The sequence below is a fragment of the Zalophus californianus genome, chromosome 5 (genome assembly GCF_009762305.2).
Source record: "Zalophus californianus isolate mZalCal1 chromosome 5, mZalCal1.pri.v2, whole genome shotgun sequence".
NCBI lineage: Eukaryota > Metazoa > Chordata > Mammalia > Carnivora > Otariidae > Zalophus > Zalophus californianus.
Window position 1 is genome coordinate 134,839,346 of NC_045599.1, and position 27,879 is coordinate 134,867,224.

Below are 27,879 nucleotides of genomic sequence, written 5' to 3' on the forward strand. Positions count from 1 at the left end.
TATTTGTAATATGCACAGACCCAAGCCTCCCAAATGCCACTTTTTCCATTCTTAGACCTTAATTTCGTGTTATCCATACCATGTGTATTCAACTCTTTAATCAGTCAACATCGATGTAGAGCTTAAGATTGATAATGTTTTCTCATACACAATTTACCTTTGAATATTCCATTGAGAAACCTCTCTCTCTCTCTCTCTCTCTCTCTCTCCTCTCCCCCTCTTCTATATATTTTGCAGACACCATCCACCTTCGAGTTCTTGAGTCTTCCCCAATTGGCACAGCCATTGGGAGCGTAAAAGCAACTGACGCTGACACTGGGAAAAATGCAGAAGTAGAATACCGAATTATTGACGGTGATGGGACTGATATGTTTGACATCATAACTGAGAAGGACACACAGGAAGGCATCATAACTGTGAAAAAGGTTTACAGCATCAGTTTAAATAAGCACCTGCCCATTTAGCAAATAGAGATTTCATTATGTGCTATCCCCTCAGGCATTATCCATTAGGAGACTTCACTATCAGTCCAAATGTGATTTATATTGTGCACAAGTATGAGAAACGCAAAGCCAAAGTTCTCCTTGGACATTTTGACCAAGTGCTTTTGTTGATTGAAACATGAAACCTGAGTTCTTACAAAATTTAAAAGGCAAATTAATAGATGTGTGACTCCATTTCTGAGTCTTGTGAATAAAAGCCCCTCCATAATAACATTGTTTTTTTTAAGAAAAAGCAGTTAATAGCTAATAATGGCAATATATCATCCCAGTTGGAGGCATAAAAAGTAGCATGCCATCTATCCAGATGTATGAAGAAATAATTAGAGCTGCTAATATAAAGAAACAACATATTTTGAAAGATAATTTAATTGTTCACATTTTCCTTTCTGCTACATAAATTAAACTTTTCTGCTAATATATGCTCAGTGTTACAGTTTAAAGGTAACTAGTTTTTTTTTTTTTTTATTGTAGAGTCAGTACCACCAGTATAAGAAAAAATTAAGGTCCCGTAAAAGTTAAGGTCCCATAAAAGTTAGAGCATATTGAAATGTGCTAAAAACTCTATTGCATGAAGTAACCACTGAAACACTGAGTAATCACAAAACTTTCCAGAGATTCAGTTGCCAAGGCCAAGGTATGCAACCAAATGTTTTTATTTTTTTATTTTTATTTTTTTAAAGATTTTATTTATTTATTTGAGAGAGAGAATGAGATAGAGAGAGAGCATGAGAGAGGAGAGGGTCAGAGGGAGAAGCAGACTCCCCGCTGAGCAGGGAGCCCGATGTGGGACTCGATCCCAGGAGTCCAGGATCATGACCTGAGCCGAAGGCGGTCGCCTAACCAACTGAGCCACCCAGGCGCCCCTACCAAATGTTTTTAAATGGACAGTGACCAGCAAAGGAGGAAGCAGCTTCTTTGTTGTTTTTCATGCCTGGAAAGTAATAGTAATGCAAGTAGAATCTACTGCTTATTAGATAAAAAAAAAAAAAAAAGGAAGGTTGAAGGAATCTGAATCAACAATGTCTTTTTTCTGTTAACAAAGCATACCTTTTAGAAGAGTGAGGGGAGGAGCTTGATTTCGTACTTGTGACAGTTACACTACATCAATATTTAAGTTCCATTTTTTTGTTTCATAATGTAACTTAATTACCAAGTTGCTATCAAAGTTTTTGTCTGTTCTCTTTACTCAAGGCTTTCCTTATCTTCAATGTTTCCTACAACTGTTGAAAGTTTTATATTACTCTTCAAAATTTTATAGTTTATGTAGTACCTTGCCATTAAACTGAACGGAAATAATCACAACATAAATGTAAAAAGATAACTGAATTTTTTGCTTACAAACATTAAGCAGCAGCCAATACCTCAGCCCACACACATGCACACGTAAACACACACAGTCTCCCAGCTCATTTTTTATAATGAGTCACACATTATGAGATAGGTTTTAATATCCTTTCCAATTTGTCCAAGATTCAAAATCTAATTTTCCTATGTTCTGAAGTATTATGCATTGAATACATAAAATGAAAATTGAACCCTATCCGAAATGTAAAGGTCGTATTACAATTTTTTATTACTTTTAATTATTTACACTGAACAACCTGACAGAACTCAACCAGGCTTTAAAAATCACACTGTGACTTGAAAAGAACATAATCCAATTTCCCTCACTCTAATTTGATGATTTATTTATTTATACAGCCACTTGACTATGAGAGCCGAAGACTTTACACTCTGAAGGTTGAAGCAGAAAATACCCATGTGGATCCACGTTTTTATTACCTGGGACCATTTAAAGATACAACAATTGTAAAAATCTCTGTAGAAGATGTGGATGAACCTCCTATTTTTAGCAGATCCTCCTACCTGTTTGAAGTTCATGAAGATATTGAAGTGGGGACGATCATTGGTACTGTGATGGCAAGGGACCCAGATTCTACTTCTAGCCCCATCAGGTAAGTATGCCTATGTTTCAGATGAAAGAATGGGAATTAAAATAAATATAGAGATCATGAAAATCTAATTATAGCATTTAATACATTAAAATATATGAGTCTTTACATGAGTTGTGCATAAATTTGAAGAGCACAGGTGTTTAAAGTAAATTGTCTCTGAATGTTTTGGGGCAAGGCATGCACAGCTTCATCATTTGGTCCAGTTTAAATCATGCCTTTTAGCCTAAAACCTAGCTTGTATCATCTGTCTCTTTCTTTAAGGTATTTGTTGTTCTGACCTGGGTACAGATAAAGGACACTGTGTCAGCTGTGCATTTACAGTGTAACCAAATCATGTTATTTGTGCTTTCAGTTATTAAAGGATATGTTAAGTTGAAAGTTGTAACAGTTAAAAGAATATAATTACAACAATATTACAATGCAGTTATATTACATTTTAGAAACTCCCCTATACTCCTACCATCAAAGAAGGGAAGGTTTTGTTTGTTGTTTTTGTTTTGGTTGTATCAAAAAATATTTTAAAAAATATTAAAGCATTCCAGAAAGATCATAGTAATTTCATTTTTTTTTTTTTTTGCTTTGCTTTCTTATGGCAGCCTAAAAATATATGGGATGTAATAAACATACAAATGAGAAAGACTCAAAAGTTTTTATTGACATTTGGTCTATCATTTTAAAGAAATACAGATATCTATATATAATATTGACCATCAAAATGACTGTTCATTTTAAACTGTTAGTGCATGATGTGTTTTGGATTTCATTCATTTCCCTATTCTCAACAGGTTAATTTTGTCTCCCCCTTGTTCCACATGGACCAGTCAAGTAAGGGTTTAAATGATGGTTAACAATTTCCAAGCACACTCTTCTCTGATTCCTAAGAATACAGCAGCAGAATGTAGAGAATCTCTAATTTTGTATGCCATGTGACTCTAACTCACATTAAGGTTAAAAGTGCTATAGGTTCTGCCACATCTTCAAGTGAAGTCATATTTCATATGTATTAAAATTAGCATTTGATTTATGTAATTTTATCTAAATATTTTCTTTTTTATTTTGTTTTTATGTTTCTTTTAGTTCCAGTGTAGTTAACATACAGTGTTTTATGTTTCTGATGTACAATATAGTGTATTCAACAGTTCCATATATTACTCAGTGCTCATCAAGATAAGTGTACTCTCAATCTCAATCACCTGTTTCACTCATTCCCCACGCACCTCCCCTCTGGTAACCATCTGTTATTCTCTATAGTTTAGAGTCTGTTTTTGGTTTGTCTCTCTCTCTTTCTTTTTGTCCATTTGTTTTGTCTCTTAAATTCCACATATGAGTGAAATCATATGGTATTTATCTTTCTCTGATTGACTTACTTCGCTTAGCTTTATACTCCCTAGGTTCATCCATGTTTCAAATTGCCTAAATATTTTCTTATATTCACATAGAGCATCACAGGTTACATATATGGTAATCATGTACAGCTCCCAGCTGCCAGCACGACTTCCCCATAATTGCCTTTTCCCAAGTCCGTTTGTCTTCATTGAAATTGCTGTATTGCTCAGATATTTTTTTTCCTTTGAAGCTTTTATATAACCAATATACATGTTTAATTTTACCCATTAGATACTTTCCAAGCATTTTCCTGGTATAGCTCCTAAGTAACTGTAACAGGCTGTGTGCTGTGTTCCTGGTTTTAAAGTGGCCTTTTTAAAATTAAATATAATATTTTTAAAAAAAGAGTTCAACTTAAATCCAGTGGTGTTATAAAGTGGCTATATAAAGAAATTCTCCTCGCAAAGAAATAGATTTTGCATCCTCTTATAGACTGATGGTTATTATATGGCAAAATATATCTGGATTTTGAAACAAAAAGGAAATATTTAATCAGAATGCAAGTCTAAGGAAAGAATCCATTTATCTTTACTATATGGTAACAGAATTAATGCTTATTAATGACAAAGTCTATGCCATAAAGTTTGTCATATAATTGAATTTATGCTAACTGATGTATAAAATGCAATTGAATATTTTTGGATGTTAATAATGATAGAACTATAGGTTATATATATATATATATATATAAAATCAGGGATAAAATAGCTTTACTAATGCAATGCATTTATGGGATAGATAATATAATACTGGGCATATTATAAATTGTTTAAGTCATATTATGTATGTTAATGCAATAATCAAAGGGATTTACTTTGTTCTGGAAATGATCTTAAAAAGGAAAATGAAAATTAGCAGACATAATTTGCCAATAGAGAATTGGAAAATATAATTATATCATGTTTGAAAAAGAACCAGGATCTCTCTGTATCTTTAAGATAATTTTGCATAACCCTCTAAATTTTGACATTAGTTTTTAAACTAAATTATAAGAAATAAGACAAAACACACATAAAATGATTTAACAAGGACAATAATGTTTATATTGATTTACATATTGCAACTTCACATCATATTTCTATAGAAATAAGAAACCTTATTTGCCAAAATACCAAAGAATTCGGTTGTCCTTTGTTTCATTTAATAAATATTTGTGGATCACCATATCAGATATAAACATATTTCTCAAGAAGTTCTCAGTCTGTTAGGGAAGAAGATTCAGTATGAGAAATGATATTCATTGAGTGCTTACTATACTTCAAGAATGATGCTTGGTTTTTTTCATGTTTGATTTTCTGTTTGAAATGTAACTCATATTTTGATGTTGAATTCCTAACACAATGTGGTAAATGATACATTTAGATACTACATTTAGAGATGAGCAGTAAAAGATACTTTGGGATGGGAGGAGACAAATAAACTTCTACTTTAGGTAATCATGAAACACTCAAAGGAGGAGGTAAATTTATGTTGAGTCTTTCAGTAGTAAAATAATTTTGTCAACTTGAGAATTTGTGAATTATTCCAGATACAGAGATTCAGTGTTTTGCAAACTTATGTGTGAATGATAAGACATGCTGTTTGAATGCAAAACTGAATTCATATTGTATTAATAGAGAGGGCTAGAGCTTATTAAGGAGATTTGTTAAATACCGGTCTGTTCCAGTTAGAACTGATTTAAAATAAAAACCTAAAATAAGCAGTCCTCCAAAGTAAAATCACATTAGCTGTATTGATGGCTTAAGTTGTTCTTCTAATGCAATTTATTCAAAACCCAGAATAGGGACTGTAAGTTTCAATTGATTTTTGGAAATATCGTACAGGTTTGGAATATTAAAAGAGAAGAGTTTTATGGCACTTTAAAAATTATTTTGTATTATTACTCACAAACCACAATTTAAAAATAGTATTTCATAAAGTTTTCCTAAAAATAAGTGACAGTTGTGGCTTAGGAAAAGATATGCCATTACTGAATGTTACTCCTGGACTTGTCATCTTTGTTTTGCTTTGTTTACTTTTTTAATATGGAGCATTAAATATAACTTGAGGATTATGCTTGCTAACTCAAGGACTATAAAGCACTTGTAAGCCACTAGGATTGTGAAGTGGCAGGGACTGATGAGGGATATAACTATCTTAAACCTTGCCTGACAATCTCCCAAATAATGGGATTTATCCCAACTATAACAACCTGATTGATAAACGTGGTGTTAGGCTTTAGAATGACACTCAACACAATGTCTTTAATCAATTTGCAGCATGGTTGGTTTCTTATACATAAGCTAAGACTTCATTTTTTAATTTTTTATTTGTTTTCTGAGACTTGGTAAAAATGTGTGAAAACTCCTACCCCAAATTTTCTGTTTTTAAAACATCTTTAGTTAAAATGTATACATTTTTTTAATGATACATATGGTTAAAAACTGAAGCTACATGGGTATCATACCATGAAGTTACTAAACATCATCATAAATTGATAACCTACTAATCTGTTGAAAATAATGTTGGCTCCAATTTCATCACTATGAAAAAGACTTTGCTTCTGGGAATGCTTTTTTGCATTTGATCCTTACAGTGATTCCTTAACAGAATTTTCAACTCCTAGGTAAGGTCAGTTGGTAATCTAACCATCTGTACTGCCAACTACTTTGTGGAACAAAAAAATACTTCCCAGTCAGTTGAATATGGCAATAGATAGTGATTTAATAAAACAAATATTCAGAAGGCCATCATTTTGAATGCTGAACAAAGTACCAGCTCATGCCTTGGGAAGAGGAGGAAGGTAGAGATGGCGGGTGTGTGTGTGGGGGGGGGGGGAGGAGTTCCTGATGTGTGTGTGCATATGTTCATGGTAAATCAATGAAACAGTTTTCATTCTACACCAGTAATATGTACTCTTATGAAATTATTACATGTTACTGTGTGTGTGTGTGTTTCCATTACACCATTTTCTCCTACAAACCAATAATACTTCCGTGTATTTTTCTTTGCTTTCTATGTTCAGATTTTCCTTGGATCGCCACACTGACCTTGACAGGATTTTTAACATACATTCTGGAAACGGATCCCTTTATACATCAAAGCCACTTGACCGTGAACTATCTCAATGGCACAATCTTACTGTTATAGCTGCTGAAATCAGTAAGATGAATTTTATGTATATAATATTTAACATATATTAGGTTTTATTTCATATTAAAAATAATTTCTTCTCATTATACGCATGAATTATAATTTTAATCTGCTTTTAAAAGTCTTCAAACTAATACTACAATATATATTAACTAACTTGAATTTAAATAAAATCTTGAAAACAAAGAATAAAGCATTGATTTCAAGCAAAAAAAAAAGGCTTCTCAACACCTATGATTCTTTTCAATAGTTTCTATATATACTGAGGGATAGTTATAGGTATCCCAAATCAACATTTAATATTGACTAATAAAAATTATTTAGAATTGGGCACTAAAGATATCCTCTTTTGGGGAAAAATAAATGCATTAGATTTATTACATGGGCACTATAAATTAAAATCTATGCTAAATGGTGGGTGCGTACCATTTAACAACAAACATGTATGTAGGTATTATTTCTTCCTTTTTACAGATGAGGAAACCAAGGTATTGTAATAATAGCTAACATTAAGCACACTATGCCAGGTATTATCCTAAGAATTTTATATTAATTTTCTCCTAGTAATATTTTTATTGACCTTATTTAACAGAGAAGGAACTAAGGCTCCAGAGGTTTTGGTAACTTGCCCGAAGTCATGATGCCAGAAGTAGTAAAACTGAGATTTAAAACTAGTCATTCGGTTTCTAGATCCAATACTTAATTCTACACCTAATTTACAAAATTTCATATAAGTAATAACAGGCAAAGCCAGTATTCAAAATCATATCTGTATCTAATTGCAAAGGTTCTTGCCCATTCACAGGACTTCTGACGTAATTTGTGGAGCCCGTTATAAAATAAAACGTCAGACCTCTTGTTAAAAAATGATTAAGACATTTAACATGGCAACGGTAGAGCCTTAAAATAAGCATGGGGCCCTTCTTAGAGTGAGGCCCGGTACAATTGCACATGCCAATGAAGCCCCTTTGTCCACTCATGCAAACGTGTTCATGGTCTGCAATTCCTGTACTGTGATTTACTGGAGTAAAGCAACTCTATTTTAAAAAGAAGCATTAATTAGGGACTGAATCTTGGTGAAAACTAAGCCTATAAATTCCAGACCTGAAATACGAAGCTGAATCCGCAAACACATATCAAGGTCAAGTTATCTGAAGCCACCATTTCAGGATTTGGAAGGCAGAGCAATGGGGCCAAATTGCCAAAAGTCTCAGAAGGATGGAATGAGGCTGGACAGATCATTAACAATGAATTCAAAGCTTCAGGATAAAATAGTAGACTTAGCTTTCTCCTTAAATCTGGCTCTGAAATACAGATTAACTCCACCATCCAAATGACCCAGTTTTTCCATAGTAAATTATAAATGACTGTGCCTTTTAAGGCCAACTGAAGATTTTTTTGAGTTTTTCTTTTAAGGAAAGCTTTTATTTCTATTATCTATCTCCACATCACCACAGTTAGATGTGCCTGACACGGTCCAATCTGATCATTCCAGAATCATGGCTGTTTGTGCTCTCTGCTTGATTCAAGATTCTAATTCAAGCCTAACGAGTTAGGAATTGCCTTTTCCATTTCAGATACTTTGAGAAATTTAAGTTCTAAAGCTAGCTGAAGTAATTACAATTCTGTAAAAAGCTAAGCCAATTATGTTCTTCTTTTTAAGAACTAAACCTATTTTTTGCCCTTAAGTGATATCAATTTATGGAGTAAACTGCTGGAAATTCCTACCTGCCAAGCCACAAGCAGTCAGAGGCCCATTATGCTGGTCTGGGTATTAAAGGGCTAAGGGAGAGAGGGAAACAGCATATAGGAAATTGTTTTTACTAGATTTTAAGCACTGGGTTTGTGGTAAGTGTGCATTACACCAAGCCCTAAGAGGGCAGAATGACGTTTAAATGCACTTCTTACCAATGCGTTTTCAAGCCCTACCTCTAACAAGTTTAATTCCACATTCCACAGCAGTATATCACATCATACGGCAAGTACTACCTCAGGTAATTATTTAGTGCATTATACCATGAAATAACTTCTCCTTTTCTTCTTCAAAAATATTTTTTAAATGCCATTTGGAGAATAAAGAATCTAAAATGAAGGTCATAATTGGATCTTAGAAATCCGTTGTAGAAACTAATGAGTTCCTCTCACCCCATCTGAAAACTTTACTGTAATCATTGCAATACAGTCTGAGAACAGTAGAATAAAGCTTATGATCAAAGAACTCCATTATCTACACCTAGCCCTTGAGAGTGGAAATTCTTGCCCTAAGCAGGTAGAAAAGATACATCTTTCTAAGGTTGGGATTTCTAGAAAACCATTTAAGCTTTCCTTTTCTTGGATATGGAAAAGACTGTGGATACATCGGAATGCTTTCACATTATAAGATCCTTTACTGCTGATACATTCTTGCTATAGTAGAGTGTGCCTAGATGACTCTGAGAATCAGGTGGTAAATATGCCAACTGCCATTCCATATGATGCTTCTTGGAATGCTTTGTTTTTACTTGTACATGAGCTGCAACATCTACCAGTAAAAAGATGAGTGTAAGCACTGTTGTTTGAGTAGGTGACTCTAGGCCTGATGTTATATAAACACATTTATCCTTGTGAATTTAGCTTTTCATTTGAAGAGACTTTTTGAGCTATCTGTAAAGAAGCTGGAGAGTCTTCATTTTGTGTCAGGGAATGGACTGAAAGTGCAGTATTTTAGATCTGATATTGTTCGTATATTGTTCTGCCTCTCTTGACTTCCAACAAGAGTTATATTTGTCAAGACTATTGAAAGAAAATATTCTGCTATGTCCACTAACTATATTAGCTGAAAAGCTCTTGCTAGAAAATATGGAAGAATCATACCTTCTCATTCGTACCCATAGCAATGCATAGTTCTAGGTAGGCTGTGGATTCATTTGTAGGTGAACCCTTTGTAGGTGAATTCTGGCTATTTGCAAATGGTTTAGGACAAGGGGAGGTAAGAAAAGAGTGGGATAGGATTTTTTTTTCTTTTTTTTCTCCTTTCTCCACTGCTCCCCAAATGTAGTCTGCTTCAGGCCTGTATGAACTGTAGGGAAACTAGTTAATACATGTATTTTTTATTGCGTGAGAGCTTTGTGTGGAGTAACATAGAATAAGCTGTCAAGTAATGTAAGAAAATGAAAAAGGTATCACGGTGATAATAAAGATGATCTTAATAGTTGACATGTATTGAGTGCTTACCAACGAACTAATACTTTGATAATAGCTTTTGATAGTTTTCGTGCATTAACTGACCTAATTTTTCAAATAGCACCATAGATTAAAAGTTCTATTTTGATTTCTATTGGGTAAATTGAGACATTAGAGAGTTGGAGTAAATTGGCCAAAGGCACACAATGAGTGAATGGTGAATCTGGGAATTCAAGCAGCTCTGTTCTACTCCAGGGTCTGGACTCTACAACCACCTGACATAGGAAGAAGTGAACAATAGGCAGCAATACATTAGCAAATGGGAAATCAGAACCTGAGAATGGAATGCACATGGGTGAAAAAGACTAAGACTGGAAAGGAGTGTTAAAGAGAGGATGCCTTTCAAAGTTTCTCTTGAAAAAAAATAAAAGGCAGATAAATACACTTCACATGGATTTAGAATTCTATCTGCCTTCCTTCATACGACTCAACCTTGTAAAGGTCCTTGCTGAGTAATCAGTTCTCCCATATTATTTTTAAAAGTGCTGACTTCATTATTTTAGTAACATTATAATTACATGGAGAGAAAGGAGAAATAAATTATTTTGCATAGTAATATCCTTCCTATCTGTACATGATAATATTTTTTATCCTTGTATTTGAAAATTATATAGATAAAATTAGAAAGTCAGATACATTTCACAAAGGTAAATAGTATGATCCATAACCCATGTTAGTAGAGGCCACTTAATAAGATTGCTATTGTCCCTCACTTAATCTGTTATTTGTTTTTGTTTTATTTTGCTTTGTTTTTAGCTAATTACCTCTTTTCTCCTTTTCTATTGATCTTCAGTTTGACTTTGCTGAAGTCCACACAGAAGTTGAACTACCAAAGACTAAGATTTTGATATCACAAAGGCTGATAAATATAAATTGAATTTAAGATGTCAAAACACTCAGATACCAATACTAGTGTCTAGAAAAGCCCATTTGTGAGATAATGCAATTTTGACTAATACAAGGGTGTTACCCAAGGCTAAGCTAAATAGACATTCATATTTTTAAAATTCCATTTACAAATCAACACAATTTTTAATGCATATTTTTATGTGAAAAATTTGATGCTCTTGATTTTAGTATTTGTAGCAAAAAAATCATCATTATTATACTATATGTTACTATTGAGCTAATTTTGTTATACAAAATTGAGCCTGGATTGTTGAAATGGTACCAGTACAAATTAATGAAACATTCAAGTGCTTATATTTTCCTGTAAATTTCCACCCAACTTGTAAAATTAGTAGCTATATATTAAAATTTCCAAAAGGGGAGTTCGGAGTAGCTATTGGAATACATTTTCGCTATTAAAGTAGTCAGGAGGATGAGTTGTAACATAACAACTACCACTTAGGAGTTAATGACCATGGGCAAGTTAATAGTTTATTTAAAATTATTACTTCGTCCAAATTATTACTTCGTCCATCTTACTGCATGACAAAGATTTAATAAATATTTGTTCTTATTTTACGTATTTGGACCAAGGACACAAATACAATATGAACTCAATTACACTGGATTGTGCTTTTAAAAAGATTTTCCAAAATAATAGTAGTTCTCTGGAGACCAATAATAACCGAATTTATGACTACTTAATTAGACTCTGTAGTAATTTTCTTTATTGTATTTGCTCATTATGTTGCAGAATGAACGCGATGCTTATTTTTATGTGAGCACTTAATATCCACAAGATACTTATATAAATGAAATCTGGTGCACAAATGTGTCTTCCTAAACAAATTTTTCCTTTGCCTTTTCTAGACAATCCCAAAGAGATGACTCGCGTGGCTGTTTTTGTGAGGATTTTGGATGTTAACGACAATGCCCCACAATTTGCTGTGTTCTATGATACTTTTGTATGTGAAAACGCAAGACCAGGGCAGGTGAGCACCCATAGGACTTAAAAGCTTTGGAAGATTTTAACAGCTTGTTAAATGTTTTCTTTTCCCAATCTTAAGAAGAATAAGTAAACAGAGATAAAAACGGTCATGTAAGTCCCAGTAATATAAAAAAAAAAGAGTGATATTTTTAGGATTCTAAATGACACTATAGCATGTTTCACATTTCTTTTGTGACATTCTAATGAAAATATAAGATTTTATTGTTGCCACAAAAATTAAGGTGTAAGAAGAAATAACTTTCACTTTTTAACTTTTCACAAACAAAACCAGGAAAAAAAAAACAACCTCTGCTGTTTCTCTAGGTAAATATTGATACATGCTAGAAGAGATGGGAGGTGGAAGTTAGGAGAAACACAGCGACAGATTCATGGGATCAGTGAAAGAGTGCATCAATATTCCAATGTATGCAAATGATTTCAAAGCAGGGCCGCAGGATTCACTCCTTAAATTTATACTTTTATTTCATCATTATAGCAACACTTAAGAGTGCTTCATGACTTAGTTTTTGTCCTTTAAAACATTCTTCCTACATCAGCTTTGTTTATAACTCTTTAAGTCTTTTCCTCAGTGGACTCATTTTGTTGTTTGAAAAGCTACAGTGTATATGGCTGAAAGAAATGCTCCTAATTGGTTTGAGTGCTATCTTCACAGAAGGAAGCGGCATGTTATAAATAATAATTGGGAATCAAATGTGTTTTATTAAAGAAAGAGTAGCCATCACAAAACTGCATTGTGTTTTCACATCATTTGATGCTCTTTATAAACATCAATGTCATCGTTACATTTTTATGCAAATTACGTTGTGGGATAACACAAATTCTTCCTTCTGAAGATTCTAACAGGAATTCAATAGCCTGTCTATTGTTTGAAATGGCGAAATTGCTGCCATTGGATTCATTTTTTTTTTTTGAAAATGTTATGGAAATGTTTAATTTGGAATATTTAAATGACAAACCTACTTCCGACCTACTTCGTAATGAAACAGTGTTTGCCCTGAAAATACCATTCCAAATAGTCCTCTGCTTGGCAGGCTCAGCATGGTATAAGTTGAAGCCTTTTCTCTAAGAGATAAATTACCCACTTTACAACAGCTGCATGCATAGCTTCCTCTATGGTTATTCTATTTGATTTTTAAGAGATATCTTTTCAGAGCATTTGAGTCATTTTAAATACTGATTTTCCAAATGTATTCACAATATACCAAATAAGGGATGGTGTTTTTTTTTTTTTCTTATGCCTCTTTAAAAAAAAAAAAAAAAAAAAACTAAACTAAATCTGGTTCAGTAACTTTATATTTTTTGGATTTTAAAAACCAGTTGGCATATTGCAGGAAAATAATAAAAGCAAAGACAATTTTAATTTAAAAAGTAGCCTTTTGACAAACTTGATAGGAATAACATGATTAGTAATTTTGTCTAATTGGCTGAATGTGCAATAGCCTCCCATAGTAGCTATTTTTAATAAGATCAGTTTGTTAAATGCCATTTTGGTCTCTTGGCTGATAAATGGTCACTTAAACTAAACTGTTAGGTACTCAGTGATGGAATTCTAGATTACAACAGCCCAGCAGGCAAAACCAAGGTGGTTATTTGGAAAAGTCCTTCACTGAACCTTCTTTGAAATTTATTTGTTAACTTTCTCCCCTCCTTCTAGGGAAGTAGGAGCTTGTTAGGACGTCTGGGTGTAATTTAGTTATTTATAGAGTATTTCAACCCACTCAATTCTCCTCTGAATTAAGTACTGTTTTAAAATAGCACTGAACACAATTAAATAAATAAATAAATAAATAAATAAATAAATAAATAAATAAATAAATAAATAAAAAAGTAGCACTTCGAACAAGGACATAGGAAATGATTCCATCTATTTTTGTGGACAAAATGAGAGGACAGATAAAGTTAACTGCCATCACCTCTTTCTTTTCTGCCTCTTCCGTTCTCTAAAGGTAGAAGACTTTCCTCCTTGGAAAAGAGGCAACTTAAAATTGACGTAAATTAACAGTCACCTCTGCGCCTGCACTAGGCTACCTGACTCCCCATCTTTTCCACCTCAGGAAGTCCCTTGAGAAAGGAGAGGAGAGAAGACTGGCTGTTTCAGTTTTCTTTCATTTTCCCTCATGCATGCCTCACTCCTTCAGTCAATAAAGCATATTTTAATAATTTTTCATCTTTATGGGAAAGAAATACTATTTCAAAGCAGGGCCGCAGGATTCCCAGAGAGTTCCCCAGGGAGGACTTCTGCTTGTATTTACCCACAGGTAGTATCTAAGCTCTAGGCCTTTGTCAGACCCCAAATATCCCTTTACATATTTCCATGGAACAATGTTGAGTTACTTACCTAACTGCTACTCTTCCCACTGCAAAACCTAAAACATTAAAACTTAGTGACCAGTTTTCTTACTTAAATATCTTAAAATTCATTTGTCATCCCACACTCCATTATGGTATGATCACTGAAAAAGCCCTCAAGTTGATTTGAGATTATTTTAGAACAGCCTAGTGAAAATATGAACCAATTTTATAACAGCTAAGAAGGTAAAATATAAATGACTTATCTGGGTCTATTCTTCATATGCTCAAAATGAATACCGGACATCACCAGTATTTGTTTGTTTGTTTTTTTTCTCCATAATTGTGCAACTTATTTTATTGGAAATGAGTCAAAATGAACTTGTGTCCAGTAGGAATAAAATAACGAGTGCTTATATAGAGAGACCAGGGAGGTGGTTTTATCTCCTTCATGTTACCAACTTCTGTTTTCTATTTTAACACATACTTACATGCATATGGTATATGTACATACCCATATGTATGTGGTATATATACCAAAACAAATAAACAAACATATACCAAAACAAAATACACTTGATCCTTGAACAACGCATGGTTTATTTCTTTTATAACATTTAAAGAAAATATATCAGTGAATCACTAATTTTGAAACCAACAATGCTAACATCTTTTATTCAAATAACATTTTAATTAAGAATTTTTGTGTAAACCATTATAACTTCTTGTAGATATTTGCAAAAATGTGGCCATTTTGTTCTTGGAAATGTATTATTTTGGTTTATAAAAATAAACTGAAATTGTAATTTGTAATCACAGTTGAAAATGCATATTTATTTTGAGACGTTATATTTCTTAAAAGACCATTAGCTCTACTTTTAAATTTCTTTCATTTATATATATATATATATATATATATATACTAACATATTAATCTTAATGATATATATAGAGAGAAACATAGAAGTTTTATTAAGTCTTCTACCTTTCTTGATGTTGTTTCATTTGTCATTTTTCCCTTCAACTTATTCTTATAAATCACGTTTTAAAAATAAAATCTTTTAGGGCGCCTGGGTGGCTCAGTTGGTTAAGCGACTGCCTTCGGCTCAGGTCATGATCCTGGAGTCCCTGGCTCGAGTCCCACATTGGGCTCCCTGCTCGGCAGAGAGTCTGCTTCTCCCTCTGACCCTCACCCTTCTCATGTGCTCTCTCTCTTTCTCTCATTCTCTCTGTCTCAAATCAATAAATAAAATCTTAAAAAAAAATAAAATAAAACCTTTTAGACTGCTCGACAAACAAGTCAGTCAAGGATGATTTTGTAACTGAATTGACACCTCTTAAAGGGCATCAGCGAACACTTTTTATACATTTTTCTCTTAAATTCCTTCACATATGCACCATTTTTGGTTTTGTATTGGATGGGTAAGCCATTAGCAATAAATCCTTGCTTTCTATTTAATCTTAAATCACCTCTAAAATTTCATTAAATAGTTATGTTACATTTTAAAATATATTTTAAGATTATGCAAAGTTTAAATGATTTTTGGGGGCTGCTTATTCGTAGAGGATAAACATTTATCTTTGTTTGATACAATTATATTTCTTGTATTATTTTGAAATAAGTGGTTAGTGTTGTAATTAAATAGGGAGTAGCTAAAATTTATCACATTTTTTATTTTTATAAGATAATTTAAAAGAAAATTAATTGAATACAGAAAAGTTAAAATAACTCCTTAATTTTTTTATAATTATGTGATATTTTAAACTTGAAATCTCTTTTTATATCAACAAAACAACAGTAACAAATATTTTCATCAAATATCGACACCCTGTTAAATAAGTCAAAGCAGTAAAGCATATTCCTTTTAGTTAAGCATAAATTTGGCCATTTATATAGGTATACAAATTGAACAACTTCTGAACCTCTCTTGCAATATTAAGATATGCAAAAAATTATATAAAATGTTGTTATACATATAAGTTAAGGACAAATTGGATATATATGCAAAAAAGTACATAGCCATATGTTAGATATATATTTGTATAATATTAATCATGTATGTTCAAAGAAGTGATCTGATTATAGTAAAAGGTGTTACATTTTATGCTTTGTTCCCAGATAGCTTCTTATATTGTCTCTTACCCTAAAATATATCAGAGATGATCTTTATAAAATAACCGTTTCCCATGGTATACATATACTGAATTAAAAAATATAATTTTATTGACAATGCAAGTGAACCATTACTCTTAAAGTAGATCATAATCTTTAAGTCTTTCCTTTAAAAAGTTTTACATAGTATTATCTATAAAATCTGTACATTCTTCGAATAATTTTCACTTTTGATAAAGAGAAAAGCCATAATCACAATAGTTTTCTAAATTTTTCCTCCATTAGATAAACTTTTCCAGATCAATGTTTAAATATATATGAAATAACCTACTCATGTCAAATGCTATATCTAAATTAATAAGACTGCAAAGAATATGATATTGTCATTTGTTATTTTGAAGCCATGGATAATATGTAGGAGAAATTGAGAAGGAGGGACAGAAAGAAACAGAGACAGAGAGAAGCAGAGAGGGGAGGGAGGGAAAGAGAGAGAGACTTTGTTAAAGTCAAAGTAATAATAAAAAAGATGGAATAAAATAAAGATACATGCGCAAGAAAGAAAATCAACTGCCTTTAAATTTAGACAAAATTGAATGTTAAAAAATTACATATTGTAAAGCAGATTATACCCACAGAAGTTTGATAAATATGCATTTTTCTCTTTTTTGCAGCTAATACAGACTATAAGCGCAGTAGACAAAGATGACCCCTTAGGTGGACAGAAATTTTTCTTCAGTTTAGCTGCTGTCAATCCAAACTTCACAGTACAGGATAATGAAGGTAAATTTTAGAATGCTGTCATTATGATTTCAGGTGACATTAATAAGAGCTTTTCTCCAAAGGAACAATTGCTATATGTATTAATTTATTGATCTGTGTTACAAAATGTTGTTTTCATCAGATATTTAATGAGATATTAATTTCTTGCTTCTTTATATATTAATAAGATATACACTGTTCATTCTCTTAAATTGCAAAATAATAAAGATTTGAAATAAGTTTCAATATGAGTACTAATGAAAAGACTGAGTCTTGAAAACATTAGAAAGGCTGGAAATAATCAGACACACTGGGTAGAGAAATGAATGATTCAGTGAGACCCTTGTGCAAATTTCAATGAGATTTAGTAGCAACAGATTCACCAAAGCCAAAAAGGCATGGAATATGGGTAAGAAGAAGTATCCATATTAGTCTGTGAGGGGTTTAAGTGCAAAAGCAGTTGCCAGGGCAAGATACACTATTCTTCTGGGCAATACGTAAATTTTATAATGTCTCTGTGATAAAAGATACTGAAATTGTATTTCTTGCATTCCCAAAGAGTGCAAAAACATATTTTAGAGGAAAAAATATGAAAATGCTTACTATTTTTAAAAAGCTGAACAACTTTATTCTTGGAAAAATATATATGGTAATTATTCTCATCTAAATAAAAGTGTGTAGTTAGAGCTGTTTCCCCTTAATAAATTTGTGTTAAACTAATTATATCAGCTGATCTTTTGTAAAAAAGGCATACTTGTCTTAGGGTGAGTGTAGATATAGTTATTCTTAAAATAAATTTAATAACTACATTGACATATTTATAATACCTTCATAACAATGTATATCCCCTGGCAGAGCTAGATTGCTATATATCACCTCTAGGTGGCTTTCAGAATATCAGAAAGAGGTTTAAGATAACAGATAGTTTTACATTAACCCAATTATTCTTTGAGGTATTTGATACGGCAGAAAACTGCACAAATCAGTTGAAAAGAGGGCATCCACTGGTAACATCTGTATACTAAATCGTAGTTTCTGAAATGTCTCTTTTCCATCCCTCTGAACATCTAAATAACTGCAATGCGAAAAATTCTCATAGAATTGGCAGATAAGATACAAGATGTCTAGTTTCTTCTGATTATCAGCAAAACAACACCCATCATTTTATTTGCTGAATCTGGCATCCTAAATATAGAACTTAGATGAGACATCCCTAGCACTGATTTGACAATATTATACCTCTTTCTAAGTGCATTTTAATGTATGTTTTTGTTAAACTGGACCCCAACAAACCACCTCTCAATTTTAAAAAGCAGTAGAGACTTGAAAAAGTGTTATCACAGAATTTCACAGTTACTAGGTAAGCACCTCAAGGCTAATCTTAATTAATTTTTGATAAGTAGTGCCATCTTCCTATATTCAGAAGAGTTCCTGATCTTATATGAGTTACTCAAAGCAAGAGTTGAAGCCCTATGAATATAAATTCGAACATGTCACTATATAGAATACCACTAAAGTCAGACGGAATAAACTCACTATTCCAAAACTCACTATTCCAGAGTGCATAAACTCACTATTTTGCTATTGAGTGCATTTTGAAAAGAAAATCCAATGACATAGACATCACCTTATTGCTCTTCTTGAGAAAATGCCCTTGTGTTTATCTACATGTTCATCTTAGAAAACTTTAATTTTATGGTATCATTTTTCAAAATTAATTTCCTGCTTCTGTGATACCACACTTGGAGCTTTTGATTCTTAAAATTCCCATGCTTTTCACTAACTTATAGGTCAAAAGCCTAACTGTATGATGACTTTCTGAATATTTAATAAAGTGATTTGAATAGATGGGTTAGTTTAGGGTATAGCTTCATTTTATTCTTCAATATATTAAAAGTATTGTAGACAAAATTAAGATTTAGAACCTTTTGAAAGGTTAAAAAAGAATAAGGCAAGAAGTTTCTAAATATACCCGTATACCAACATCTGTTGTTTCTTGTGTTGTGGATTTTAGTCATTCTGACAGGTGTGAGGTGATATCTCATTATAGTTTTGATTTGTATTTTCCTGCTGATCAGTGATATTGAGCACGTTTTCATGTATCTGTTGGCCATCTGTATGTTTCCTTTGGAAAAATGCCTATTCATATCTTCTGCCAACTTTTTAATTGGATTATTTGTTCTTTGTTTTTGTTTTGGAGGGTTATTTGTTTCTTGGGTGTTGAGTTATATAACTTCTTTAAATATTTTAGATATAAAATGTGTGTTTTTCGTATATGGCCTTTATGATGTTGAGGTATGTTCCCTCTAAACCTACTTTGTTGAGGGTTTTTATCATGAATGAGTGTTGACTGAGGATGTGGAGAAAGGGGAATCCTCTTGCACTATTGGTGGGAATGCTAGTTGGTGTAGCCACTCTGGAAAACAGTATGGAGGTTCCTGAAAAATTTAAAAATAGAAGTATCCTATGATATAGCAATTGCACTACTAGGAATTCACCCAAAGAATACAAAAATACTAATTCAAAGGGATGCACCCTAATGTTTATAGCAGCACTATCTACCATAGCCAAATTATGGAAACAGCCCTAGTATCCATCAACTGATGAATGGATAAAGAAGAGGTGGTATATATATATAAAATGGAATATTACTCAGCCACAAAAAAAAGAATGAAATCTTGGCCATTTGCAAAGACATGGGTGGAGCTCCAGAGTATTATGCTAAATAAGCCAGTCAGAGAAAGACAAATACCATATGATTTCATTCATATGTGGAATTCAAGAAACAAAGCAAAGGAGTAAGGGGAAAAAGAGAGAAAGAGAGGCAAACCAAGAAATAACCAAGAAATAAACTCTTAACTATAGAGAAGAAACTGATGATTATCAGAGGGGAGGTGGGTGAACAGGTAAAATAGATGATGGGGATTAAGGAGTGCACATATGATGGGCACCAGATGTTGTATGGAAGTGGATGAATTACTAAATTCTATGCCTGAAGTTAATATTACACTGTATGTTAACTGACTAAAATATAGCGCGCCTGGGTGGCTCAGTTGGTTAAGCGACTGCTTTCGGCTCAGGTCATGATCCTGGAGTCCTGGGATCAAGTCCCATATTGGGCTCCCTGCTCAGCGGGGAATCTGCTTCTCCCTCTGACCCTCTTCCCTCTCGTGCTTTCTATCTCTCATTCTCTCTCTCTCTGAAATAAATAAATAAAATATTTAAAAAAAAACTGACTAAAATATAAATAAAAACTTAAGAAAAAGAAAATAGGAAAAAGATATATACCCATGTACATATAAATATTTATTTTAGTGTAAGTTAGAGAATGGAAGAATTATGTCCTAATACATTTTGGAAGATAAGTCAAATTTGAAAAATTATCAGGATTAAATTTATTTTTTAAATTTGCTTATGTATATCTTCTATTTTGCTAATCTTCTTTCCTAGCTTTTATAGTTAACTGATGTAGTAGAAATAACTTCTTACTAATAATTTAGGAAATTACTGCTTTATGTTCAACCACTATACCTGCAAGAAATTTTCACCTTTCTTTTTTCTTTTTGTATTTGATTTAGCAATTGGCTGACTCACTCCCTTCCCTACATTAGCATTTTGAACAGGCTTATGGGATTGGCTAGAGAAGACTAAGTATATTGGACAAACAGAATAGGAAATTATCATCCAAGTACATATTAATTTTTTTAAAATATTGATTACAGGGGCACCTGGATGGCTCAGTTAAGCAACTGAGCCCCAGAGCCCTGGGATCGAGCCCTGCATCGGGCTCCCTGCTCAGCAGGAAGCCTACTTCTCCCTCTTCTGTTCCCCCTGCTTGCTCGTTCTCTCGCTCTCTTTTTCTGTCAAATAAATAAAAGAAAAAATCTAAATATTGATTATAGAGGGTTAGGTGAAATCTTTTTTATTAAAACCACAGCCTCCATTTAAGAATACTGGGTGTTATCAGATAAAAAAAATAACTGTAGCAATATACTTGTTAGTAGGATGCTTGGGTTTATTAAATCCTTACATCTGTCTATGCATTTATTAAGTAATCCATATCAGTGGTCATCCACCAATACCTTTAGTTATAGATTATATTCATTTTAATGGGTAGAAATCAAACTTCAGAAACATTAAATAACTTGCTGGGGCACCAGGGTGGTTCAGTTGGTTGAGCATCCTACACTTAGGCTCAGGTCATGATCTGAGAGTTGTGGGATTGAGCCCTGCATCAGGCTCTGTGCTCAGTGTGGAGTCGGCTTGGGATTCTCTCTCTTTCCTCTCCCTTTGCCCCTCCCCCTGCTCACACTCTCTTTCAATATGAAATAAATAAATAAATAAATAAATAAATAAATAAATAAAATCTTTAAAAGAAAGAAAAAAAGGAAGGAAAAAAGAAAGAAAAAAGGAAGAAGGAAAGAGAAAGAAAACAAAGAACTAATGAACGAACTTGTTCACCACTGTTCATATATTGTGACTCTTGAATGGTTTTGAGTGCATGATTGATTTTAAAAACGCAACTACACGTAAAATTTACTCATTCATATTTTTCTTCATGAGTATTGGATTAATGTGTGTTTTCTCTCTGTATGTGTGTGCACATGTATAAACATATATGCATATACAAATAAAAACAATTTACTATGATTTTTTCCTTGGTATGCTTATTTATATTTTCTGAAAACTCTGAAAAACAATATGCCATTATCCTCGCAGTCCCGGTAAAATGTTCACTTATAAAAATTCACCATCGTAAAAACATTATGTGCGAAAAAGTTAGAAACCTGTCAAATAAGCAATCATAGTCAGAGACTCCTCAAATTAATTTATCTTACCTGTGTTTTCAAATGTTGCATTGTAGGCATGTTACAGGAAAATTGATCTTCATTTAATATTTTACATAAACATCTCTTTACTTGTATTGTCAAGCCTGGGTGAGCAGCATGAGAGAAACTTACGGTCCCCAAGCCATCTGTAATATGTTAAAATTTATTTTAGATAATACTGCCCGAATTTTAACCAGAAAAAATGGATTCAATAGACACGAAATAAGTACCTATCTCTTGCCTGTGGTGATATCAGACAATGATTACCCGATTCAGAGCAGCACGGGTACTTTGAGCATCCGAGTGTGCACCTGTGACAGCCAAGGCAACATGCAATCCTGCAGCGCCGAAGCCTTGCTCCTCCCCGCGGGCCTCAGCACGGGAGCGCTCATCGCCATCCTCCTCTGCATCATTATTCTACTGGGTAAGAAACCTCAAAGAGAACATGATTAGAAGGACGCCTGGGTGGCTCAGTCAGTTAAGTGTCCATCTTTGGCTCAGGTCATGATGCCGGCGTCCTGGAATCGAGTCCCGCGTCTGGCTCCTTGCTCAGCAGGGAGGCTGCTTCTCCCTCTGCTTGTGCTCTCTCTCTGACAAATAAATAAAATCTTAAAAAAAAAAAGGAAAGAAAATGTGATTATTTCCTGGACTGTTTACATTAGTGTATTTGTCAATAAGAAATTCTCTTATTAAAATAACTCCTCCCCCATTAACTCCAACATCTAAGATAGACCTAAGTTAATGACGGGGTGTTGTTTATATTAAAATATTTTATCTGATCAGATAGTTATTACCTTTCTTTCTTAAATTATAAGACCGAAAGTTAGAGATATTCAAAACATTTTGCAAGGTTACACAATTTCTGAGTGGCTTAAACAAGGCAAGATACTTTGCTGTCTGTTATAGCTAGTTTTTCAGGAAATCTAAAGTTTATTTCGTTTTTTTTTTTTTTTCATATGAGGGCTGGTTGGAGTCTTTCCATTGAAATCATGTTAAAATAGCCCTTTACCTTTTTCACTTTCCCCTGCAACAATAATACTTGATTTTATAACCTAGAGCAAATTGCTTTTTAACTGCTTTTGAATGAAAAATCAGATTAAGTTTACTCTCCAGTTGCCTTATCTTAAAACTATTGTGCATATTCCTATGATCCTAATCAAAAGCATTGTATCTGACATTCTAAGAAGCAGTAAAATGAACTTGGATTTTGGAGCCAATCTTAGTTTCATTAGCCTCATTATTAGAACATTTTTTACCGGGTAAGATCATTTGGCTGACAATAAACAATCTAAGGTTTAAAATCTTCACATCATAAGTTTATGTGTGTGCATGAAAATATGAATTTAAGCAAAGTAAAATGTCATATTTTTCTCAAAGACTTGAAGAATAAACAATTTTTTTTCTCTCTTAGTGGTGGCCTATTTATTTTTTAACCACTTTGAAGGTCAAGAATACTTATCAATGGATTAAAACCTTATTTTTTCTAGGCATTAAAAAAGTCCCTTCAGAGAAGCTTCAAGGCAGGTAGACTGTCCTATGTTAATAAAAGAGAAAACAAAATTTAAGAGCCCTTCCCATACTAATGTAATTCTCTTAGTTCAGTCTGCTATAAGCATACCATAGACTGCATGGTTTCAACCCCAGAAATGTATTTCTCATAGTTTTAGAGGCTGGAAAGTCCAAAATCAAGGCACTGGCAGATTCCAAATTTGGTGAGGGCATACTTCCTAGTTTCAAGATGGCTGTCTAGGCTGTATCCCTACATGGCAGATGGCAATAATCTCTCTTGTTTCTTTTCATAAAAGCACTAATTCAATTCATGAGGGCTCTACCCTTTGACTTAACTACCCCCTAAAGACACCCCTTCCAAATACCATCACTTTGGGGATTTAGGCTTTAAACATGAATTTTGAGAGGACAGATTCAGTTCATAATGATAATAAATCCCATATTTTTTAAATGTTTCTTCTAAAGAAGCTATTAATAAACATAGATATTTCATCATACATATACCCGGTAAAATATTTTCCCTCTCTTTTCTTATTTAATTGAATTCAGATCTGTTACCCCAAATCATCATTTTCAAGGCTCATGTCCCAAGTATTTGGGGATAGTAAATGAGGGTGGAAGACTAATAACAGCCAGAGAGAATTTAACATTCTCCTATCTTTTATGCTATTATCATCATGATTAGTAAAATCATTATATTATTATTATTGATACCTTCTCAGGTATCAGTAGTAGGGAAATGTCCTTTCTGAATGATATACATTTCTATTTGTAAATCTCCAGTTGTTTGAGATATATCTAGCTAAGGTTCCTACATGTTTTCTGTAGGTAATTCAAGGTAGAAATTGAAATTTATTCTTTGCTATCATGTGATCTGATAACTTTCTTTTTGGTCTCATGTGTGATATATATTTCCATGTAATACCTCAAAGATTGATAAACCAATAGTGCCTAATCAGGAGGTCATTTGCCCTTCCCTTCTTTTAACAATGTAAGAAAAAATATCTATGTAAATCCATCAGCAAAACTATTTAACCAAAACCAACACTGTATCTTGTGAAGAATGCTGCCTTTTCAATAATGTATAAGGATGTGCAAAATATGGGCATACTTTTGTCCTCAATTGTTTTATTTGAAGCTGAATTCAATTTGTGTCTATTTTTTATGTAACACCTTATGTCACTATTCAATGCAAACTATAAATAATGTCTGTACAATCAGGAACTAACTTTAAACAGTTCTTAGAAAAATAGACAAAATATCTCACTGTATTTGAGAAATATCCCAGATGGTTTTAAAAATACATTAGAAACACTGCTTGCATACCCCACCCATCCTGGCTAAATCCTCAACTGCCTCTCTCCTTTCCACCCCTGCCCTCCCCAAATGATGGAAGTTCAAAATTAATCTAAAAATCCTAGCCTGTCCCCGAAAACCTAAATAACTCAAATTCCTCCACAGTACTTCCGCTCGTTATTTATATAGTGTTTTAGACGGACAGCTAATTAATCTTTTCTTTCTTTCTTTTTTTTCAAGTTATAGTAGTACTGTTTGCAGCCCTGAAAAGGCAGCGAAAGAAAGAGCCTCTGATCTTGTCTAAAGAAGACATCAGAGACAACATTGTGAGCTATAACGATGAAGGTGGTGGCGAGGAAGACACTCAGGCGTTTGACATCGGCACCCTGAGGAACCCCGCAGCGATCGAGGAGAAGAAGCTCCGACGAGATATTATTCCGGAAACTTTATTTATACCTCGGAGGACTCCCACGGCTCCAGATAACACGGATGTCCGAGATTTCATTAATGAAAGGCTCAAAGAGCATGATCTCGACCCCACCGCGCCTCCCTACGACTCACTTGCAACTTACGCCTACGAAGGAAATGATTCCATTGCCGAATCTCTGAGCTCCTTAGAATCAGGTACTACTGACGGAGACCAAAACTACGATTACCTCCGAGAATGGGGCCCTCGGTTTAATAAGTTGGCGGAAATGTACGGTGGCGGGGAAAGTGACAAAGACTCTTAACCTAGGAGACAGATATAGATAGGTCTATATATATTCTATTCCAACAAGAGGAAGTAACTTGACGGACCCCGTCCCCACCACTTCACAATATTTGATATTCAGGAGAATTTTCCTGCCACTCAGCACAATTTTTTCCCATTTACTTTTTAATTTGTTCATTAATTACATTAATTCTTTTTCCTGTAGGATGTTTCATGGAATATATACGAAATTTTATTTAATCACTTCCAAGAGCCAAAGCTATGGAAATTCAGTGTTGTCCATCTTAGAAATAAAAGATAATTTCAGAAACATGAACAGGATAGTTCTCCCTTAAGCAACCTCACAAACAAGCCGCTTCTGTTAGATATACGTCCTGCCCTTGCAAATGAAGCTTTTAAAAAGGTGAAGAAAAACTTTAAGGTATATCCTGTTCTGTACATTAAATTAAAAAGAAAAAAAACGTACATGTGGTGTTAGTAGGTGTGATTTGCAACCTGGTATACAAACGTTTGTGCAATTTAATTTCATCAAAATCTATCTGCTAATGTTTTATATTTATATTTTTGTATTTATTTTTAAAAAAAATAAACAAGTTTTTACAACTACCTTGTCTCCAGCTTCATTTCTTTCCCTAGGAAGAAAAGTTTCTCCATGGACTCACGATCTTGGTACAACATGACATTGAATGCAGGTAAGGGCCCAAAGTCATTATGGTTACTATTGAGACCTCTAGCCAAATTAACATGATTTAGGTAAGAATTCTTTTGCCAGTGAGTTTTGTTATGCTCTGATTTGTGAAAAAGTTGTCATATTAAAAGTAATAGTCATGTATAGACCACTTAAAAATTTATCACAAGCCAGTTTAAAACATGGCCATCTTTATGCTATCTCAAAATATCAACAATATAGTAATTTTGTTTTGTTCTATTCACTTAAATAATAACTGAAAGAATATTACATTTTCTTATTTTTGTATGACATTTGTGCTACTGAGGGTTATAGGTAATAATAGTTTAGACCGATTTCAGACTGAAATAATCCTTTAATGGAAAATACACTTACCTCCCATGGTGACTTTGAAAATGCATAGTAATGACAGTAATAATGCTGAATATTCCATTAAGATACAGCATTATGAATGTGTCAAGTTTTCAGAAATGTATTACATATTTATTTGTAATTAAGTCTGTTTTTCTGTCAATGAATGATTCAATAGAAAGGGAAAAAAAATACTGGCAGTTAATTATCTGGAGTTCCTGAGATTCACAGAGGCCAACTGCCACCAACTGATTTCTTGTTTCTCAAGCTCCAAATATGATTTATTTATAAATGGAGCACTCTGTTGGGCCTACGCTAGGAAGTCACATTCCCTGCTGAGTATATCATAAACAATACCAAAGATTTATGTGCTTTCCAATTAGTGAAAATGCTATGCTTTTGGAGTGAGAGTACAATACTGACATATCCTTAATGCAGAATTATTTATTTCAGTCTTCTTGAATGACATTTTTTCCCCCAACTTCCAGGGTGAAAAGGCACAAACTTCTCTGACTATAGACATTTTAGTTTGCATGGTAATATAATTATAAAAGAAAAACAACCCACGTGGTCTAGTTAAAATTAGTCACATTACAAGGCTGACATATCAAATCATAGTAAAACTTAACTTGTTTGACTTACTATATTCCAAGAACCCATTCATACAACCAGAAGCCTGACTGTTAAAAGGACAGAGCTTAAGGGGAATAAAAACTGAAATGAAGGGAGAGAAACGCCCTAGGATTATTCATTCAAATAAAATCAACAAAAAATGGAAAAGTTAGAAGAAGTTATATCTTATGAACATTTCACATTAATTATGATTCAAATATAATATTCATTTGATTGAAAATTAGTTTAAAAATTTCCAGTGTTAGCTATTTTTATTAATATTTCATATCAGTAATTGGAATTCTTTTTTGAATATTTTTAATTATCTTCATTCAGATAATTTCAAACTGATATTAACTTGCCTTGTCACTTATTTTATCACCCACTTTTAATAAATTTAAAAATTGTAGCAGTCATCTCTAGTATCGTCAAATCAAGTTTCCAAAAATTATCCTGAAGGAGATTGATTAGCAGGTTTCTTTGGCAATAGAGGACCTATGTTGTACAGAAACCATTTTTTCAGAGTTCTGAAACAGTCCTTAATGACAGATACCCTATTATTTTTTGATAATGAAGGTGATATGTTAAATTTCTTGGAAAGCCTGAAATTAAAAAGGGTCCCTACA

At 33.1% G+C, this 27,879-nt stretch overlaps 1 protein-coding gene across 4 annotated transcripts in view; it reads left to right on the top strand.

The window, feature by feature from the left end:
- CDH10 (cadherin 10) overlaps positions 1–26,208 on the top strand; it is a 180,620-nt gene extending 154,412 nt beyond the window's left edge. For 2 of the 4 annotated variants that reach the window (XM_027607154.2, XM_027607155.2), the window contains exons 6-12: positions 238–425; positions 2,205–2,458; positions 6,849–6,985; positions 11,957–12,078; positions 17,169–17,277; positions 22,258–22,509; positions 25,131–26,208. In XM_027607154.2, the coding sequence (XP_027462955.1) occupies positions 238–425; positions 2,205–2,458; positions 6,849–6,985; positions 11,957–12,078; positions 17,169–17,277; positions 22,258–22,509; positions 25,131–25,621 (1,553 nt within the window). In that variant the 3' untranslated portion in view covers positions 25,622–26,208. The remainder of the gene's footprint in view (positions 1–237; positions 426–2,204; positions 2,459–6,848; positions 6,986–11,956; positions 12,079–17,168; positions 17,278–22,257; positions 22,510–25,130) is intronic. The other 2 variants (XM_027607156.2, XM_027607157.2) reach the window with 2 other exon arrangements.
- The last annotated feature ends 1,671 nt before the right edge of the window (positions 26,209–27,879 follow it).